General features: G+C 36.4%; 2 protein-coding genes across 2 annotated transcripts; one reads left to right on the plus strand and one right to left on the minus strand.

Annotated features, from left to right (window-relative positions):
• The first annotated feature begins 228 nt into the window (after nt 1-228).
• Nucleotides 229-3,757, plus strand: LOC143551695 (uncharacterized). The gene is made up of 11 exons (XM_077042078.1): nt 229-593; nt 677-759; nt 869-977; nt 1,089-1,156; nt 1,281-1,358; nt 1,887-1,951; nt 2,173-2,239; nt 2,336-2,518; nt 3,073-3,129; nt 3,203-3,298; nt 3,398-3,757. The coding sequence occupies exons 1-11, from the start codon at nt 257-259 to the stop codon at nt 3,530-3,532; spliced, it is 1,278 nt and encodes a 425-aa protein (XP_076898193.1). The 5' UTR covers nt 229-256; the 3' UTR covers nt 3,533-3,757.
• A 2,800-nt stretch (nt 3,758-6,557) lies between these two features.
• LOC143551696 (uncharacterized) lies at nt 6,558-11,934 on the minus strand. The gene is made up of 4 exons (XM_077042079.1): nt 11,623-11,934; nt 10,276-10,896; nt 8,773-9,576; nt 6,558-8,666 (listed from the first exon to the last, which is right to left on the minus strand). The coding sequence occupies exons 1-4, from the start codon at nt 11,729-11,731 to the stop codon at nt 6,967-6,969; spliced, it is 3,234 nt and encodes a 1,077-aa protein (XP_076898194.1). The 5' UTR covers nt 11,732-11,934; the 3' UTR covers nt 6,558-6,966.
• Nucleotides 11,935-21,756: the final 9,822 nt, after the last annotated feature.

Raw genomic sequence — 21,756 nt, forward strand, 5'->3', positions numbered from 1 at the left:
AAGGGGAAAAAAATGCATTGGAAGTTAACAAAACTTAACTGAAACCTACCCGTAACCGACCATTCGGATATGGTTATGGTTATGGTTATGCAATCTGCAATCTTCCATAACTGAACCGGTTGTTAATGAACCTAGACCTTATTATCATAGCATAGATGTAGAAGTTATGAATTCAAGAATGTTTGGTGAAAGTGTTTAGCTTGATTCCATAGCTTATTTTTTCATATATGATTAACCTTTTATAGTTGCTGGTGAAATGGAGAATCCTGCTGCAAATCAACTACCAGAAGCAGATTCATTGCCGGATGGATTTGTTGACAGCTCTGCAGAATCTCTAGCACCGACATCAACAACAGATCAAGAAGATCAAGTGACTGATTATAAGGAGGAGAAGCTAGTAGAAGTTGATTCAAGGCCTGATTTGATAGTGGATGACTTTCAGTCGTGTGACGGTGATGATGTTAGTGCTGCTGAAATTGTCGTACAAACGCCTGCAGATGTTGGATCACCAAATCTTGTTTCTGAAAACGTGGCTGGAAAATCCAAACAGGAAATGGCTCCATCAACTGAAATATGTCAAAATTCAGGAAATTGTAATGTTATTTTTCCTGGATTAATTCTATTGCATAATGACTTCACTTTCAAGACGATAACTTTGACTACTTCTATGTTTCAGCAGCGGAGCAAGGAGTGGAAATGCATGTAGCCGATGCAAAAGGAACAACATTATCATCAGAGAGCTCTGGAACAAGCAGAAAAGTATTTAGTAATAACTTTGTACTTCTAGTTATATAGATCAATTAGTTTTCCTGTTACATTTTCAGAAGCTCAAAATAGTATTAAATCTGGAACTTGTATTACATTTCAGGATACATCTGAAGTAAAACGTAAAAGTGTCAAGCGGACGTTTAAGTCTGAAAAAGAGTTTTTGGAGTTCACTTTGAGTTATCAGAAAGTTCTTTCTGAAAGAGATGCAGGTGTGTTATTTTCACTAAAGCATATGATTGGATATACTTTCTTAGTTCGTGTTCGAGTTTTAATACGTCTAGAACGTTTCTGCATTAATGTGATTATTTTCTCCTTTTTAGCAATTTCTATGCGAGATAAACTCGAGTCATTGTGTAGGGAGCTACAACGTCAAAACAAGGTGTTAATGGTATGTGTTAGATTTTCAGTTATACGTATCCATCAAGCTTATGAGTTAACAAATTTAGTAGCTTTAACCTGATGCGTGCTTCAATAGTTTTCAGTTATTTACAAGTCTTTTGATGTGTTGACAGGATGAGTGCAAAAGGGTATCATCAGAAAGTCAAAACTTAAGACTAGAGCTATCGAACAAGTTTCAGGAAGCAATAAAGGTTTCAGTATATTTTATTTATATATGCGGAGTTCTTTTTGTTAATATATCTATGTCTATACAATATACACATTAGAGGTCAAACTCCCACCAGTATGACTCATAATTAGTTTATTCATACACAATTACACATGCATATTTGCATACTCTTTCACGGTAACAAGATACATTCTTGAGTTATCAAATTTCAATTTCAAACCTAGTATTTGTGAAATAAATATTCCATACAAGTTTCTATTGGTGTACAAAAGAGTTTTTGTCAGTTTGTATCTTCAAATTTCATTGTCAAACCTAGTACCTGGATAATAAGAAAATTTTTGGCATTTGAGTGGCAATCTTTAAAATTGAGTCTTTCATGTATTAATACTTGCAAGTTCTATAAAAATAAATTCCGTGTTAACAGACACAACTCACTTTTTCAATTCTGGAAAGTAATTATTTTTTGCAATTTACATTTGTTAATACTATCTCTTTATTGCATGAGTATGCATGTTGCATCTTATTAATTTATTTTCTTGTTGTGTTATAGGACGTTACCAATAAGCTAGAGGAGCAAAGGGACGATAGTCTGACTCAGCTGAAGGATAATGAAATGTGAGTATTTTCATAATCCATGCAAAATATTTTAAAAACTTGTAATTCATAACTAAGCATTGCATAAAATGCATATGATTGAAGTCAAATGGAACAAAAAAACTTAATTATTCAACTGGACAAATCTTCTTCTCTTATCTGCATATAAACAAGATTATAATATTATTGAGCAACAGAATCTTTACTTGGTATCAAGTATTAACTTACAGAATCTTTTTCAGGTTAAGAAGCCAACTGAAACAAAAGGAAGATCAAATTGTGCTTATTGAGCAACAACACGCTCACCAGGTAACTCAATTGCATATTTGCATTTTTTGGACCGATGCTATAAACTTGCTTGGAATTACACATTTATCCTTTCCATAATGAATATATTGATTACAGTTGAAGCAGAAAACCCTAGAACTCCAAATTGCAGATTTGAAGAACCAGCAACACGAAGAAAATTTAGTCAAGGAACAGTCACAGATGAAATTGTATGCAGAACAGGTGTCACAGTTATTAGCAACAGAAAAGAATTTACGGTTACAGTTAAATGCTGATGGTGAAAAATTCCAACAATTCCAGGTTTACTTCCTTCAGTCGTGTTCTCATGTTTAGTCTACTATTTAGACTTGTAAATGAACCAAACGAACAGGAACGGAGCATGTTCATGTTCGTTCGTCTAACTTAAACTGAACAAACGATCTAACACGAACAATTAAACTAACGGGGTTTTTTTGCTCACGTTCGTTCATTAAGAAATCGAACATGTCGTTTATGTTCGTTCCGTATAACAAACGATTCACGAACGTAAATAACTGAGCTAAAACTAGTTAATAGTAATGTGAAGAACAATATGTGTTGGGCCTAAAAAATTATGAAAACTATACTAGGTTGTGATGGGCCAAAAAATTGTAATAAATATATTAACGAACATAAACGAACAAACGAACTTAAGCAAACATAAATGAACGAACAAGTTTATTAAATAAAACGAACATAAGCGTACTTCCTGTCGAACAGTTCACAAACTGTTCACTCAATGATCGATTCGTTTACAGGCCTACATTGTTGATACCTGATAGAATTGTTACTTTGTTAGTGAAGCATGACACTCAAAGCATGGTAATTTTTTGCAGGATGCATTGGTGAAGAGCAATGAGGTATTTGAGACATTTAAGCAAGAAATTGAAAAGGTATACAAATTCTACTTTTAACCATGATTTCATATTTATTATGGGTAATTATAATTTATATATGTGGCTGTAGATGACAAAATCGATTAAGGAACTGAAAAAGGAAAATATTTTCTTAAAGAGCAAAACCGAAAAGTCAGACATCACTCTCATACAACTTGTGGAGGAGGTGAGTTTTGATTTTTAAGGCGAAATAAATAAACTATAAATATCTCGTATAAAGACGCATTTTTTATTAAAAGTTTTGCTTGTAATTTTTTATAAACAGCGTGAACGAATGAAGAAACAACTGGAGAAAACCAAGAATCAGAAAGAAAAGCTTGAATCTTTATGCAGATCACTTCAAGCAGAAAGGAAGCAGAATCCAGCTGGGCAAAGCAATGCTGATTCTGTCCCTGTTTGAATCTAAAACATTCTGAGATGTTAAGGTTTTTGGTTTCTCAGTCTTGTCTGTTGTGTTGGAGCTAAGTCTTGGGCTTCCTGTATTTGGTGTCTATGTAGTCAAATGTGTGGGACCAAAACCGGTGAGTTGATTAAGCCCAAGCTTTTTGGCTTAGTAATGAGTCTTGAAATATTGATTCAACTGTTGATTGTGTTTTGGAAGTTCCAATCTGTTTGTTTTACCTCATGGTTTCAGATTAGTAAGATGATGGAAAACCTTTTTGTGTATTCTATGTTTTGTAGTAACTTCTAACTTTCTTCATTTGCTATATAAAGTCATGAATAATAAAAATCTATACGCTTAAACCCATACAGAGGAAAACAACACTTCTATAAAAAGAGACTTGTTGCTAGTATGGTGGAGATGTTTACAGTTATATCTTATTAGACGGGTTGTATCGTCTTACTCTTACCAGAGACTTATTGTTGCTGTTAGTATAGTGGAGATGTTTCTGGTGACGACAATGGAGCATAATGTCCCCTGACAATAACTATATTTTCAACATAATATACTTATAGAAACTTAGCACACCTATATATCATCGTAGGACTCGTTCCCTAATTATTTTGCGTGTACTACTTTTGAATTGCAAAACACAATCTTTTTAGAAACCAAATCAACATTTTTATGCATTTACAGTTATACTTCACCAGACACACAGGCATAGCTTTATGCGATTATATTCTTGTTTTATTTTCAAACAAAAAGATAAAAAGCACCAGGAAGCAGCCATGAAGTTGAAATACCCAAATACCTACCCACTAACAGTACCACTTTTGACTAATAATCTCTCTTTATCCCAAACAAAGTCCAATTATCATAAATCACAATCACACAACAGAGAGTGATCCCCACTTCCCACTTAGGCTGAGGGGTGTGGAGCGCGACAGGGGGCGCGTGAGCCCATCCGCTCGCGCCCCGGGGCGCGAGCACCACACCACCGAGGCGCGAGAGGGGCGCGAGCGCGGAAAAAGAGGCAGGCGCAAGAGGGGTAGCGGCTGGGAATAGCGTGAAGGGTTCTTGGGTTGCGTGAATAGAGCCGTTGGGCTCATAATGTTTATTAAAAAAAAAAAATTTTTTTCTCTATATAAACCAATATCACATACCACAATCACATACCAATATCACATACCAATATCACATACCATCAACCCATTTTAACCATATCAAACAACCCATCGTCCCAATTTTTTTTTTAAAAATAATGTCGTCGTACTCGTCTGATTCCGACTCCTCCGAAGAGGATGATTTGCTTCTTCATGTAGGGGGAGTTTTGACCGCAACCGTGGTCAATCTCTTGCAAAATCAAGCCCATCAACCCCGACTCCCGAGGGTTAGAGCACCACCTCGTGATCGTGATCGATCGGGTGCTAACGATACTTTGATGAGGCATTATTTTAGCCCTCAACCGGTATACGCGGAGTCGGATTTTCGAACTCGTTTTCGAATGAGCAGGCAATTGTTCACGCGTATAGCGAGTGATTTAGAGGCACGGTATCCCTTTTTTCAACAAAGGGAGGATGCTAGGGGTCTTCCCGGTTTTACCCCTCTTCAAAAATGCACGGCTGCTATCCGTCAATTAGCGTACGGCATCTCGTCGGACGCTTTGGATGAGTATTTATAGATGTCGAAAAGGGTTGCACGTGAATCCCTTCATTTTTTCTGCCAAGGTAAAAAACATTAATTTTACTTTTTATTAAATATTTATTACATTTTGTAATATATATTGTACGTAGGAGTCATATCGACTTACGCTCGGAGATATCTGCGTAAACCTACAACGTATGACATCCAACGCATATATGAGGTGCACGCAGAAAAACATGGTTTTCCTGGGATGCTAGGTAGCATCGATTGTACGCATGTTGGATGGGCTATGTGTCCAACGGCCTGGCGAGGTCAGTTCCACCGTGGTGATCATGAAGGGCCGACCCTCATACTTGAGGCGGCGGTGTCACAGGATCTTTGGTTTTGGCATGCTTTTTTTGGTGTTGCTGGGTCAAATAACGACCTTAATGTTATCGATCAGTCACATTTGATCAACGACCTTATCGACGGGGTTGAACCACCTCAATCTTTTGTTGCAAATGGAGAACTCTTCAAGTACGGGTACTATCTGGTCGATGGTATTTACAACGAATGGGCTGTGTTAGTTCAAGCTTTTACAGATCCAATCGCCGACAAACGGAAGTATTTTACGAAGAAGCAAGAGTCTGCTAGAAAAGATATTGAAAGAGCTTTTGGAGCTATAAAAAAACAATATTATGTTCTGGCGAACCCGATACGTTATTGGACTCGGGAGAGGATAATGGACGTCGTCTACACGTGTCTTATCCTACACAACATGACGTTAGAAGACGAGGGCAAAGCTATATGCCAAAACTACCAAGGTGACATTCCGCCACAACCGTCCACAATCAGTGATCAACAAAAACTTCATAACATAGCAAATATCAAGAGCCGTGAGATACACGGGGATCTTCGACATGAGTTGGTTGAACATTTGTGGGCGTCGCGACCAGATGATCTTGTATTAGATTAGTTTTATTATTAAATATTATTGTTTGTTTAATTTTTAGTATGTTTTTTTTTTATTATGAATTTTCAAAAAAATGTGTGTTTTTTTAATAATACGTTTTTTTAATACATTTATAAAAAAATAAAAAAATAAACCGCTCGCGCCCCCTCTCGCGCCCCTCCACACCAGGGCCCGGGGCGCGAGCACCACAACCAACACCCATCTTATCAAGTTTCTCTCTCTGCCACACGTCACAATATTATTGGCTGGCGCCCCCACTCGCGCCCCCTCTCGCGCCCCCCACACCCCTCAGCCTTACTGCCAACCTAACTTTCAACTACTATATAAAATCATCAGCCCCCATATACTCTCAATTAAAAACATCATCACTCCCACAGCTTACATCACACTTCACAAGTCAACAATAAGCACACATAATTAACTCAAAAACTAACAAAAAGAAAAAAGATATTTAAGATGAACATCTAGCCTGCCTTTCCTAAACTCAACACAATTATTTTGTGCATTTTGACAAATACAACAAACGAAAAACAAAATAAACCGGTTCAAATATTACAAAACAACCTAAAACAACCAAAACAGACAGCGACAATATCCGAAGGCGCCATCATAGCCTATCAATTCTCAACTCCTTACAACAAAACATATATTACACACAGGCATTCATCTACTTCCTATATCACTGACATTCTTCTTGTATTGTTCGGGTTTTCGCATAGTGCATCCTAAGGGCCGCCACTGGGTCTGACACAACTCCATTGCAGGCCCCACCAACCACAGGTAACAAGTTATCAACTGTAATAGGTTGACCATAAGCATGAAAACTTTGACCTCGGTTGTTAGTTAGTTTTCTCGTCTAAAAACTGGGTAAGACAGTTAAGTTATTGCATTGTTCATTACCGGTGTCCAATGTTGGCATGTTACCAAAAGCAGCAGGAAATTTAGCCAACAAAACTGCCGTCTCGGGTAATGATGAAAGCCCGGGTTGTATTCTGTTCCCGTCCCAAAACCCGTAACTGGATTTCAAGTTACAAGACTTTACACTGTCTACCTTCTTGTCACTCGGTTTTGCAATACCACTGTTAGTTATTATCTTGCCAAATAGTTTCACATCACCGCTTCTGCTCGGTTTTTCAATGTCTAATGATGAACTCCGTCTTTGTTGGGTGCAAGGTGTCAAATCAGTGCCCATCTGTAAACAACCATCATCTGGAAGTAAAAGACTCTCATCCAACTGAAGTTGGCTTCGTTGTTCATCGTGACTTTGAGATCTTTGACTGCTTTTTCGGAAAGTGAGTCTGGATGACACGTCATCACGTTTGGGAAACAAGTTCGACATCATGAAACCGTTGTCTACTGTTGTTTCTTGACAAGCAAAAGTTTCTGAAGTTGTGTTTAAGTCCAAATCATTTACACAATCAGTGTCAAACGAAACTCTGGTAACTTTAGCACCTGATGCAGAATCAGAACATGTATTTTGTGGGGACCCATCCACATCAGCAGCTTCACTGTCAGCTGCTCCTTCCAAATTACCATTTGAACCCTTTTCATGCATGTTATTTTTTGCTTCACAATCAGATTCAGCATGTGAAATACCTGACCCTGACCCACTGTCCACCATGCAAGTATCATCTTGATCACTACCGCCACCACTGCCGCCACCAGTTGTAGCTTCACTGACCGTCCCAAGATCAACCTCATCCAACCCAAGACACTTACGCGCCTTGCTAAAAAACAACCTGCACTGATCACTCGTTCTAGTCCCCATGCACCGAGAGATCATTGTAAAATCTTTACCGTACAATCTCAATGCTTTTATAAAACTAGATTTCTCTTCATCGGTCCAAATTGAAGAATTTATCTCTTCATCACAGCTATCATCTGAACAAGTTTCCTCATCAACATCATTCAACGACCGTCTCTTGGAACAGCCGCCAACTTTCTGGTGGTCAACTGAGCTTGTGATGCAAGAACCTAGAGCTTCTGATGATATAGACCCACAGATCCCGGCTAACACATCGGCCGCAGCCGTTTCCTGCTCGTTACAATAGATAGCAACCATTTCCGAAGCAGCACCAAGCATGTCAAGAGAAGTGGGCCCCGTTTCCCGATTTTGTCTTTTCCCAGATGTGACCAAATATGTATTATGAGTATTAAACAACTTCCCTTTTGCAAAATCTGGTTTCTTTTTTGTTTTCTTAAAAAGATCAGATTTGTGATTTTTGTAATAGAATTCGACACAGTCCGCAACTGTTTTGTGTTGGAAAAAAGATGCAATCTTTTTGAAGTTTTTACCAAACAAAGTGTATTTATCCATGAACATGTCTTTGTCTTCTTCTGTCCAAAGATTTACAATGGATCTTTCTTTCTCCACTTCTTTAGGGTTCTCCACTAGTCCATTATTAGAGATGAATCTAGAGCTCATTCGTTCTCTCTTGTCTAATATAAAAGTTGGCATTTTTGCTACATTCCTGTAATTCTTGACCCGTGAATCTGAAAGCAACATGTTCGCATACTCAACTACTTCTTTAGTTGGAACCAGGCTCAAACTCCCACCTACAAAAAAAGAAAGATAATTTTTAAAATTGAAGCATACGAAAGCCAACAAAACTGTCACAAAAAGAAGATAAACAAGTGGTTTGTATGTTGAAACATGTCTTACCAGAAGAAAATAAACGAGAATGACTGGAAACACGGTGCCTTTGATGATCAAAATAACCCATACGTGAGCTCGATTCAAACTTCTTGTGTGACTTTGCACCAGATTTAATAGACATCACCTGAAGATTTTCCTTCCAAGAAAACTGAAGGGTCCTGAACTTAAGAGTGGTCACCCGTTCCTTAAACTTTTGAAAACGCTTCCTCATCTCAACCTTTTTCTTAATATCTGACTCAGAAGTAGCTTTCAAAACACTCGCACATACATGTGTGTTTGGAAGTAACTTAGTAAGCTCATCAGAGGTTCTTTTAGATACAGCTTTGTTTGAATCAAATATCGAATTATAAGACTTATCTTCTCTACGATCTTGAAAACATTCAGCTTTCTCAGAACTTGTATCCATATTGACAGAAGACACCGAAACCTTTTCTTCTAGAAAGGCATCAGATTTCTTATTGTTGCACGGTTTCAAGATAGAACTAGAAGGAGGCATAAAAGTGGATGAATCTCTATCAGACTTCAATTCATGTTCAAGGGAGTCGATTTCAGTTTCTGCGATTTCAAGTTTTCTTGAAATATCTGCTTTCCATACCTGTAACTTGTCCATTGCAAAACCAGACCCCTGAGCACTTATGTCATCAGTCTGCAGTAGTTCATCAAGTAATAAGCTCACGTTAAAGCCTTCAGTAAGATCCAAATTTTCCAAACTAAATGGTAACCCCTGTGGATGATTTTGAGAAGCAACACTATAATTACAAGTATTACTATCCATTGTAGTTGCAGTAATGGCTGTCTTCTCTTCTAGGCCTGTCATGCCAAAGTAGGAAATGGAAGTTTACATTCAACCTTACATAACAAATAAACTGAAGTAAAAATAACAAAACACATATGAACATGTGAAGAACTGTGTTTTTCAGGTCAGCGGCTTTAAGAACATGTGACCAGATCATCAGTTAACCTTCTACATACTTAGCTTCTACCTGATCATCTTTAGTAACAAAAAAAAAATCAACCAATTAGCCTAAAGTTAAAGCTTTTTTAAGATAAGTTTAATCAACAATGACAAACAAAACAAATTTTTAGCACATTTCAAAAGAAATTATCGCTACTATAACACATCACGTCATAACAAACTGCCATATCCTAGAAGAATATACTCTTTATATTCATCACAAACTACAATCTTAACAGTTAATTACATAACACCTCTTACATTTCTTATCATACTGATAGTTTACATGTATATGAGATTCTCCAATACCAATTTCTATTGTTCTCATTTGTATTAAGATGTTCAAGAATGAGCTGTTAAAACACCTTATAGAGAACCAGACTGAAACAATTATACATGTTAAAAAACAATTTCTGAATCCTTTTGATTCATTCCCATTCAAACCCAAATGGTTTAGCATTAAAGCCTCATATGGCAAGTATCAAGACTAATCAAGAGAGCATAAAACGCAAAGTCATAATAAAGAAAACTATGAATCAAGGTATATAAATTACCTGGAGACAAACTGCAAGCAAACGAGCAAGAAGTAGTAGGAGATGCACTTTCTGAATTCCCAGTGAGACTCGGGCTTTTACCAGGCAAACTAACAGGACTAGGAATCAGAGACTCTGAACTACTAACACCATCTCGGGGACCATTCTCTTTATCAACAACAATATCATCAGGGCCAACCTTCTTTTTCTCATACTTAGCCAGCCCCTCACCCCAACCAAGCCGAGGTTTCTTGCGCGAGTTAACCTCATCTGGGGTCTTTGGTGTCATACAAATAGAAGCATCAGCAGAAGGTGACTGAAGACAGGCGATGGCATTACTCTGTTGACCATCCATCTTGGTATCACAAGTCTCCACCCCAATGACCTTGCAACCACTTAAATGACTGAAACCAGAACCTCTTGCAGATAAACTCCCGGAACGAACCCACTTAAGAGACTTCCAATCAAGTTTAGTACTAATTCCATTATCATTGTTCTTATCATTGTTCACAAAGTCAGACTGATGATGAAAATTATTACTTGGTGATGCACTAGCCCCCCTAGAGTTTTCTCCTTTCATGTCTGTCTTAATACCAGAAACTGCAGACATTCGTGACCCTAACTCAACGGATGTTCCTTGACCTATGATAAAGAAAAAGCAAAAAAGAAAACACCAAATCAATTAGCACAAGCAAAGAATAACCCTATGTCAAGACAGAATAATCCTAAAAAAAAAGAAGCCAGATCCCATCCCATTAATGATAATAAAAAACATCAGATCTATACACTTACCACCCCTAACGCTCAAACTAAAAATCACAAATGAAATTATCAGGACAAATAGAGTGCATAACACTCAATAAATTAATCCTCTGAATATGTCCCTAATTCTATACAAACACAAAAAAGATTGAGAAACAGACACAAAAAAAAATAAAAAACTATAACCTAAATAATAATTTTACTCTTATCTGTTCGGATAATCCACTCACAAAACAACCACATTTCTAATTTCCAAACCCTAAAAATGTCATATTAAAAATAAAAAAATTAAAATATAAAAAATCAAAGAATAACCCTATGTCAAGACAACATAATCTTTAAGAAAAGCCAGGTCCCATCCCAATAAAAAAAAACCAGATCCATACATTACTAGCCCTAATAAGCTTAATATTCAAACTAAATGATAATCTTCCTTCTAAAAAATCACAAATAAAATTATAAAAACAAATAAAGTGCATAACAGCCAATAAAAAATATTTAGAAACAAACACACAAAATAAAAATAAAAAAGATTAACTTTAACCAAAATAACAAAGCACCCAAATTTCTAAATTCCAAACCCTAGATGTATAAAAAAAAACTAACCGGAAATTGGCCCAGGGGCAGCGGGCCAACGGCAAGAAGACGGCGAGTGTTTCCATCTGAGGGGAACAATTTCCCCAGGCTCCAACTTCCGATCAATTTCCGACGGCATGAATTATTAATTAACCAATTGAATCAGCAATTAACGTATGGAGATTAGAGATTCCTGAACCAATTGCCAAGACGATGAATCTTAGAGGTGTAATTTGATGAATCATTCAACGGGTTTTGAGAATTGAAGAAATTAGGGTTTGAAGAAATTGACACACAACGGCGAAAGAAAGAGAAAGAGTTGAGTTGTGATAAGCTCTGGGAAAGAAATATAATAATAATAATAATAATAATAATAATAATAATAATAATAATAAGAATAATATTAATAATAATTAATAATAAAATAAATGAAATTGAAATGAAATATTTAAAGGGTAAAGTGACGGATGGGTGAGAATGGAAGTGAATGGCGTTCCAATAAAGTAGAGTTAATAACGGTTTTCACGTCCGGGTTCAAAGTTAACGAGACAGGTGTGTACTTGGCGGTCAACATCGTAATTCCCGGGTTTTCTTTGCGTCACCTTTTTGTTTCTTTATAAATATAGATATAGATATTTTTTGATGATAGAAAATTTTATTATTATTATTATTATTATTATTATTATTATTATTATTATTATTATTATTATTATTATTTGTACTTTCAACTTAAAGACTTAGTTTTACTGGTGGTCCCTGTAGTATGGTTATATTATAGTTTTGGTTTTCATTGTTTGTCCAAACGTGATACAGTTGGTGCTTGGAGTGGACGTTGGTTTGTTTTTACAGTCTCGGGCAATTCTCGAGTCATCTTCTCTAACAATGTTGTTACACGCCTCGGGCCATAAGATAATTTAGATTATGGGTTTCTACATGTTCATCAAAAGAGAAAATCACGCTTATACCATTGTTTCTTAATTACACTAGAAAAGTGAATGAGAATTTCTCTTTGGCAACGTATGTTGTTTAATTACAATGGTTACATCTCGTTGCTTATATATAACCCAATCATGGTCTTAAAAAGAGGTTGTTTGTCTTTTGGGAGTAACGGGATATCATTGTCGTGGACAAATCGCTACTGAGCCATCAGAATCCATCGATATGTGGGATGGTGTGACTCGATTGAGGTTGATAGAGGTAATATAGCCAGAGGAGACGGTGAGATTGAGAGTTTCTAACAAAAGGGTTTTTTGAGGGATGAAGTGGACGACGGGGTTGGAAGATAGACTATAACGTAGGTACGACCGTCATAATTTTTTTTTATTTTTTTTACTTTTTAAATGCAATAAATGTTTCAATACACTCAATAGAGGATGACAACATACCGAGTAAGTGAAATGACACACTTTATAGACGTAACGCTCATTTATGTTTGATGGTCCATTAATTTCAAATAAACCACTTCGACATTTATATTTGTTTGATACTATTGGTAGAAGTTTGAATTCATTATCGTTTTGAGTATTTCAAACTTGGTATTCGAATCTCAACATCAACAATATTTGAATGTTTCAGTCTAACCAAATTGACATATTATGACATGCACCTTGTATAATTAGCTTTAGTGTGAGGATCCAACTCTTGAATGTTTTAACAAGGGCTAAGAGTTTTAGCTTTTGATCCCCATATTGAGATAAATTAAGATATGATATGTTCCCATATGTTCATGCTGAAAGCTCGCATTCTTCTTGTCAAAATTAGATCTCAATGTTATATATAGCATATGATACAAATTTACATGTTAAATAACCCGTATTTATTGTCGGGCATATTGGTTGATTCTCGTAAGATTGACATGTCTAAGTTGTATACGAATGCTTTTGTGGAGGGGGGGGGGGGGCATATGCGATCGAAGAGGGAAATGGAAGACAAGATAAGAGTACTACATTCTTTTAATGTATTAATTTATTTCATTTTTAAACTAGATTATTTAAATGTCACATTATATGTTATCTAGTTGTAAAACTTTAATGATCTTTAATATCATCCTTATTTAAATTCCCTTGGAGATGTTCTTACTTCTATTGCCCAAACCGAGCCTGTAAAAGAGGGGACACATCACACCAAGTACTCTCACACACATCTTTCTTCCTTAATTACTATATTTTATCATTACAATTTTTAGCTGCCATATACCATAAGGCTGAGGGGTGTGGGGGGCTCTAACGGGAGCGCGAGTGGGGGCTCCAGCCAATAATATTGTGACGTGTGGCAGAGAGAGAAACTGGATAAGGTGGGTGTTGGAGCCCCCGCTGGAGCCCCTGGCCCTGGTGTGGAGGGGCTCCAGCAGGGGCTCCAGCGGATTTTTTTTTTATTTTTTTATAAATATATTCAAAAAACGTATTATTAAAAAAACTCATAAATTATTAAAAAAAACACACATTAAAAAAAAACACATTAATATCTAAAAATAAAATAAAAATTAAAGTACTAAAAAAACATTATTCTTATTCTTCGGCTTGGTCTTCTTCGATCAACCTCTTTCGGATACGTTCCTTTTGCTTTTCCATCAGCATTTGATCGACCGGATTTAGGTTACTGAAGTCTCTTGTAAGGAAGTCCAAATCTCTCATTCGACTTTTTTCCTTTTTGTCATTAGAGACCACCTCCATGGTTTTGTTGAATTTATTGAGGGATTCAACAAGATCAACGATGTTTACAGCTCCCCCCTCAGCCGGTTTTTTCCCCTTGACGTCCCGTCCCAATGGCCGCCTCCTCGGCGGTGAAGACGTTTCCTCCCCCGCAATGTTTAGGTCGAATCCAACGCGGCAATCCGACCCGGTGGAAGTGCTATACGCTCCAGACGAACTAGTTTTAGTCCGTTTCGGCCCTACTTCCGCATCATGGTCCGGCGCCACAAGCTCAACCCACTTGGAACACCTTTTCAACCTCTCCCACAACTTTAAATCGTCCCACGTCTTCACCGTCCCATACCTCCGCAAACACTCCTGCCTCCACTATTCGACAGTGAAATTGTAAACCGCCAAATCATCACTGCCACTTGGTCTCATACGACCGGCGTTCCTGTTGAAAAGATTAGTAAACAAGCCGACAAATTTTCTGATTTCGGACCACCGACCCGAAATCATATCGGCGTTTCGCTCTGTACTCCCAACGAGCGTATAGAACGTCTCCCTAACCTTTGTCCAAAAAACCTTGCTTTTTTGGTAGTCGGCTGCAAAATGAGTAATTAAATTAGATTTCCAGTTAACTTTTTTATTTAACTTTTTTATTAAAAATCATTTTTAAAAACGTTAAAACAATTACCGCAACGCCGATCCTCAGAAATGACTATCCAAGCCCGACACAAGGCTTCCTTCTCATCCGATGACCACGGAGTGGTTTTCCGTTTCGTCCTCGGAGTCGAAGCCGGTCCCGGCTCGTCCGTTGCAGGTTGTTTTTTCCGGTGGACGCGTCTTCTTGCTCCGGTAGCATCACCGTGTGATTCTTGTGTCTCTGGAACAACAAAGTTAGGAGACGGTTGTATGTCGGATGGTTGAAAGCCGGATGTTTCTTGCGGCCCCGAATAAAACATCGGTTGGTCTGGTGACGACCATAAATCGTCACCAATATAATCTGAATCTAGGTTTGGGTACCAATTTCTAGACATTTTTGGGTATTATATAGGAGTTTGGGGTATTATATATGAGTTTGGAGATTGAAGTTGTGTTTTGATATGGTTGAAATGGGTTGATTTTGGGGTATTATATAGGAGTTTTTAATGTTTTTTTTTTAAAAAATCGGAGCTCAACGGCTCTTTTGGGCGGGCCCACCAGCTTTTTCTCTCTCTTCTCCCGCGACCACACTCACGCCTGCCTGGGGGCTCGCGCTCGCGCCCCGTTCGCGCCCCGGTTCGCGTCCGGTGGTGTTGGGTTAGCGCCTGGGGCCGCGAGCGGAGGGGCTCACGCGCCCAGGTTAGCGCCCCACACCCCTCAGCCTAAAACTCCAAATTCAGAAATAAAGTTATATCATATCTTCACATTAGGCTGAGGGGTGTGGAGCGCGAGAAAGGGCGCAAGAGGACAGCCGCTCGCGCCCCGGGGCGCGAGCACCACACCACCGAGGCGCGAGAGGGGCGCGAGCGCGGAAAAAGAGGCGGGCGCAAGGGGGTTCGCGGGACCTGTGTGGCGTTTAGGGCTTGGGGAATGGTGAAAAGAGCCGTTGGATACCTTTAAATGAGCCGTTGGCTCTTTAATTTTAAAAAAAAAAAAAAATTTTTACTCCTATATATTACCCATTTTATACAACACTTAACACAACTTCAAAAAAAACCAAACTTACGTATTTCTTTATACAACACTTCCTATATATTACCCATTTCTTTCAAACTTTTTTAAAAAAACCTTTACAAAATCCTATATAATACCCCTAAATCAACCCATTTTTACCATATCAAACACAACTTCAATCTCCAAACAACCCATCGTCCCATTTTTTTTTTTAAAATAATGTCGTCGTACTCGTCTGATTCCGACTCCTCCGAAGAGGATGATTTGCTTCTTCATGTAGGGGGAGTTTTGACCGCAACCGTGGTCAATCTCTTGCAAAATCAAGCCCATCAACCCCGACTCCCGAGGGTTAGAGCACCACCTCGTGATCGTGATCGATCGGGTGCTAACAATATTATGTTCTGGCGAACCCGATACGTTATTGGACTCGGGAGAGGATAATGGACGTCGTCTACACGTGTCTTATCCTACACAACATGACGTTAGAAGACGAGGGCAAAGCTATATGCCAAAACTACCAAGGTGACATTCCGCCACAACCGTCCACAATCAGTGATCAACAAAAACTTCATAACATAGCAAATATCAAGAGCCGTGAGATACACGGGGATCTTCGACACGAGTTGGTTGAACATTTGTGGGCGAGGCGACCAGATGATCTTGTATTAGATTAGTTTTATTATTAAATATTATTGTTTGTTTAATTTTTAGTATGTTTTTTTTTATTATGAATTTTCAAAAAAATGTGTGTTTTTTTAAATAATTTATGAGTTTTTTTAATAATACGTTTTTTTAATACATTTATAAAAAAATAAAAAAAAAAACCGCTCGCGCCCCCTCTCGCGCCCCTCCACACCATGTCCCGGGGCGCGAGCACCACTACCAACACCCATCTTATCAAGTTTCTCTCTCTGCCACACGTCACAATATTATTGGCTGGCGTCCCCACTCGCGCCCCCTCTCGCGCCCCCCACACCCCTCAGCCTTAGATTGTGACACCCATGTGGATACTTCTACGTCATTAACAATAAAATACATTTCATATTGTAATGATTATTTTACATTTGTTGACTTTATCGCTTGCTTTCTTTTCCATTATTTATTGTTGTATTTTTATAGTTTTAGACTTTTACCTAATAAAATGACCACTTGAACTTATTAACATTATATTTTCCGTTTTTCATATTCCTTTCCATTTTATACTATCGTAAAGAAAACAGCAGTGCCTATATACATATAATAAAATATGCATTACTTATGTTAAAAACTTATTTATACATTTGTATAAGAGTTGAATGTGAATAAACTCATCGATCATACTCGTTTGAATACACACTAAGGGTTGTCTCTAAGATTTCGAATGCCGTATACACGTTAAAAAAATAAGTCCCAAGTTATTGAGGTTAACTTAATTTAGGCTATAATTAATAAAATACCCATATTATATGCTGTTCCTAAATTCCAGAAAACTAATATAAATAGCTTCATATAATTATATAATCGAACTAAGAGGCTGTTTGTTTACATCTGAATGGAACTATTAAGATATAAATATCTGATTCATTCAGACCTCAGATTGTTTGGTTCCAAACAGAAAAACATTTGAATGGTTAAAATTAGGTCTGAATCATTCAAATTTATTGTTGTTGCTGAATGAGACAGAGGTTCATTCAGATATGACTCATTTAGATCTGAATGAACCAAGCAACCCCTAAAACTCACACTCTCGACTGTCATTTGGCATTTTACTAAATATATATTTTATATATATGTACATGTTTTATTTCCCTTGACGGGCTTTTGTCTTCCGCAAAACATGGGTCAAGACTCAAGACGTCAAGTTGCCATGAATCATGATCAGTCATATTGCCTTTAGGAGCACTGCAGCCCACTGGGCCTAAGAATACCTTTTCAAATGTGTTAATACAACAAAAGAGCTCTTAATTCTTTTTGGCATATGATGTAAATTTGACCCTAAATCTATAAATTTGCATATTACTAATTAATTTTTTAAACAACTATTGAGATTATGAGTAGAAAACACAGTACACAATTTGATAAGTTTCTTAGATTTTTGAAGATTTGTCATCATGAGAAATAAGACTATTTTGATCCTTAGTGCCACTAGTTTCACCCTTCCTTTTCAACTCAAGGCAATCTCTCTTGAAATGGCTTTCTCAAAACATATTCTCATGAATTTAGACTTGGATCTAGACTGATTCTTTAACTTATTTGATCCATAGTTATCAATAGCGATGATAGCTCTCGTTATGTGCTACGTAGAGTAGAAAGAGTTCATCGATATCTCATGTTTAGCACTGGATAGCGTGAATATGGCAACAATTAAGGGGTTTTTTATTTTTAATATCAAAATTCTAAGTTTTATGCATTTTTATCTACCAAACTCCACCAATTTCCCCATTTTTAAGGTCTATCACCGTTTCTCAAGTATTTTTTTTAATATCAATTACACCTTAAAAACTTGATTTCATGAATGAAAACCCTATTATTTTTTTAAAAAAAATTTCTACTACCTAGTCACTAAACTTTGTCAGCTATTTCATCGCAATCGCTACGTAGTGTATAGGTAGGTTGTCGCTATTAACAACTATTCGCTATTGACAACTATGCTTTGATCAGATCTCCCTTTCACAAACAAACCATCTCCACATTCTTCTTTAGAATCAAACCTCTTATCAATTCGTTTGTAGAGCTTTTTCCATGATGAGAGTTTCTCTACCATACATCAAAGTATCAACAAAGTGTTCATAAGAAGATAACGAAATGAGCAAGATGATTGCATGATCCAACACCAACTTATAGGATTCAAAGGCCGGTGTGATCTTCAAGAGACTTCCTTGAAGTTATGTAAAACGTGTATAGTCTCTTCTTCAAGTACACAAGTGGGCCAAAGATGCTTATTTTGACACTCCACAAAGAACTCGATCGCCGAGGGTCAAGATAATCTCATTGTGAGCCTTCTCGAGTACATCTCTCTTATCTTTGTCGATCAAACCCTGCGGCATGCTAACTTCTCCCAACAGAGCATCACTTATGCCTTGATGAACCAACAATGCCCGCATCTTCACTCTCCAGAGGCTGAAATCATTTCGACTATAGAATTGCTCAATTCGAACTTAGTCGACACCATCCTGATCTTCAATTACAGAATTGACAATCTGATTCTTTGAATCGAGCCGCACCTTAGCTCTGATACCAACTGTTATGAAATCTGTAATATACTAAAATTCGAAACAATAAAATAATAAATGTCGATTGTTAGAAAATTGATAAACCGATGAACCGTTAATAAACGAAAAATCATGATTTACATATAAATTATATTTAATATAAAATAATAAATAATAAATGGATATGATAATCTAATTGAATAGATATTAAGTAGATTGTTGGTGTATATATATTTTTGAAGGGGTTTTCAAAATATAAATATATGTATTTAAATAAATTAAAACAGGAAAGGATAATAAAACAAATGGATTTATTAGAGTGACAAATATTTTAAATTCTTGATCGATATTCGAATTCTCAATTGTTATCATCAAATACTTCGACACGACCTCTTCATAAGTTTCCATTTATTTCTTTTTACAAATGTTATGTGCCTCTTATATTTTCATATATTTATTTGTATATGATTTAAGAAATGTATGTTAACATACACTTTAGTCATTAGTTTCCTGCTATATATATTAGTATCCACTTCAATAATTTATGTGTAATCAGTTAATAGTTTACCTACTAGTTATCAGCTTGGATACATGTGGTCAAATAAATTTTCTTACTAATTTCTACTTAAATCTCAAGTTTTCACTTAATAATACAAGACTTCTACAAGTTATCTGTCTCTAGATATTTGTTATTCCATATCAGTTGTTAGTTATTTGTTCTTCTATTGAAGCCTAAAGTAATGTTTCATACATTGAAATAAAAATAAAATAAAATAAAAATTGTTACTTGTATTTATCAAATTTCGAGGACGAAATTTATTTTAAGAGGGGAGAATTGTAACATACGAAAAATTCGAATCAAAATAATAATAATAATAATAATAATAATAAGCATGATTGTTATGGTCACTTTGAACTGAGAACGTTAATGATGAATAATCAACACTTTAGATATGAATGTTATAACTTATCATATAATAATTATATAATATATAATCTGAATAATAATAATAATAATAATAATAATAATAATAAGAAGAAGAAGAAGAAGAAGAAGAAGAAGGGTGGTGGTTATAGATAAAATTGAAATAATAATATTTGAATTTAAGAATCTCGTTTGAAGCACATATTGATAAGGAAGATATATGAATAAAAGATTTTGTTGGAATGGAAAATAATACGTATACATATAGGATGAGAAATCTAAAGATTTATTATAATATTATCCAATCAAGTTTAAATCATATGGTACACTAAATATAATCAATATTTAGTAATGAACCATCAGCCTTTTTGAACTCATCCACTACACGAACCCACTGGATATTTTGGCAAAATAGGTTTTAGTGAGTTATCCCTGGCGACGTGTATAAAATCCCAAATTCACGAAACCCTACCAGTCGTTCTACCTCCGTGCGTGAAAGCACCACCTGTTTCCTTTCTGATCGACTTAAATCGTCGCACCTGCCATCAAGGATAACCTCTACAGCCCGACGGGAATACAACGATTGGCATCTCTGCTGTATCTGAAGCCGTTTAACTTACTATTTCTAAACCCAGCCGTAGGCGTTTGTGTGGTGCCGGCTCAGCCGCTGCCTTATTCCTCAAAATTGTTATTACTCATCTCCGAGGTATTGAATACGATCTCTATTATGTTTCGTCTATGTTTTTAATCTTAGCCAATAACTCAGTGATCGTTGATCTATTTCCCACGACGTAAAACCTTGTTTAATTAGAAGTTTTTGTTAAAATCAAAGTTAAATTACACAAAAGTGCTCATGAATGTTGTATAACCTGTTCGTGTGTATATATATAATCTATTCCTAGAGTTGGACGTAATAGCCATAATGGAACTAATATGAATTTTTATATATATGGTATGTATCCTAAGAGTTCTGTTGGTTTCAATAATAGTGTAAGTAAAGTTAGTTTTTATTCCTTTATAATGAGCAGGTAAAGATTTAGTGATTCATTACTATATAATAAACTATTATATATTTTAAGCATAAAAGTTCTTAGATAATTACTAAACTGATCTTATGACAGTAGTTTTCAACAATAAGTTATGATTTTTAAATGGTGTATGTCGTGGGCGAAAATCAACGAATTAACCAGCCAATGCAAATTAAGTTGGTGTCACTAAATTAAAATGTAAATAATCCGTAGGTTCTCATAATTCTTGAAGACTAGCCAACTTGTTTACTTTTGCTTGACATTAAGGTACGGTTTCCTGTTTTTGCTATTTTTAGTATTATTTATAGTCCGCTACTTTGTTGTACGGATTCTGTTTCTTGTTACTTCGTAGTACGGTTTCTGTTTTTGTTACTCTTAGTATTAATTATATTCTGTTACTTGGTAGTACGGTTTCTGGTTTCTTTCTCTAATAGTATTAATTATATTCCGTTACTTCGTAGTGCGGCTTTTGTTCTCGTTTACTAATAGTATTGAATATATTCCGTTACTTTGTAGTACGGATTTTCGTTACGTGTCGGTTATATTTTGAGTTCAGTTATTTTATATAATATATTTTAGTTATATGTTTTTAGTTTTAGTACTCTGTTACCCGAGCATTTCTGACTTGTCGTTGGGGCGTCAACGACATGGCACTTATCGTGACAGTGCGTAATCAAAGTTCACGGCGTCTCTGAAAGTACTCATGTAGTACCTTGGCTACTTAGAGGCGT

Source organism: Bidens hawaiensis, unplaced genomic scaffold (assembly GCF_021521415.1).
Source record: "Bidens hawaiensis isolate Kalapana, Puna unplaced genomic scaffold, B.hawaiensis_p1.1 tig00016560_1, whole genome shotgun sequence".
In the NCBI taxonomy this organism is placed as follows: domain Eukaryota; kingdom Viridiplantae; phylum Streptophyta; class Magnoliopsida; order Asterales; family Asteraceae; genus Bidens; species Bidens hawaiensis.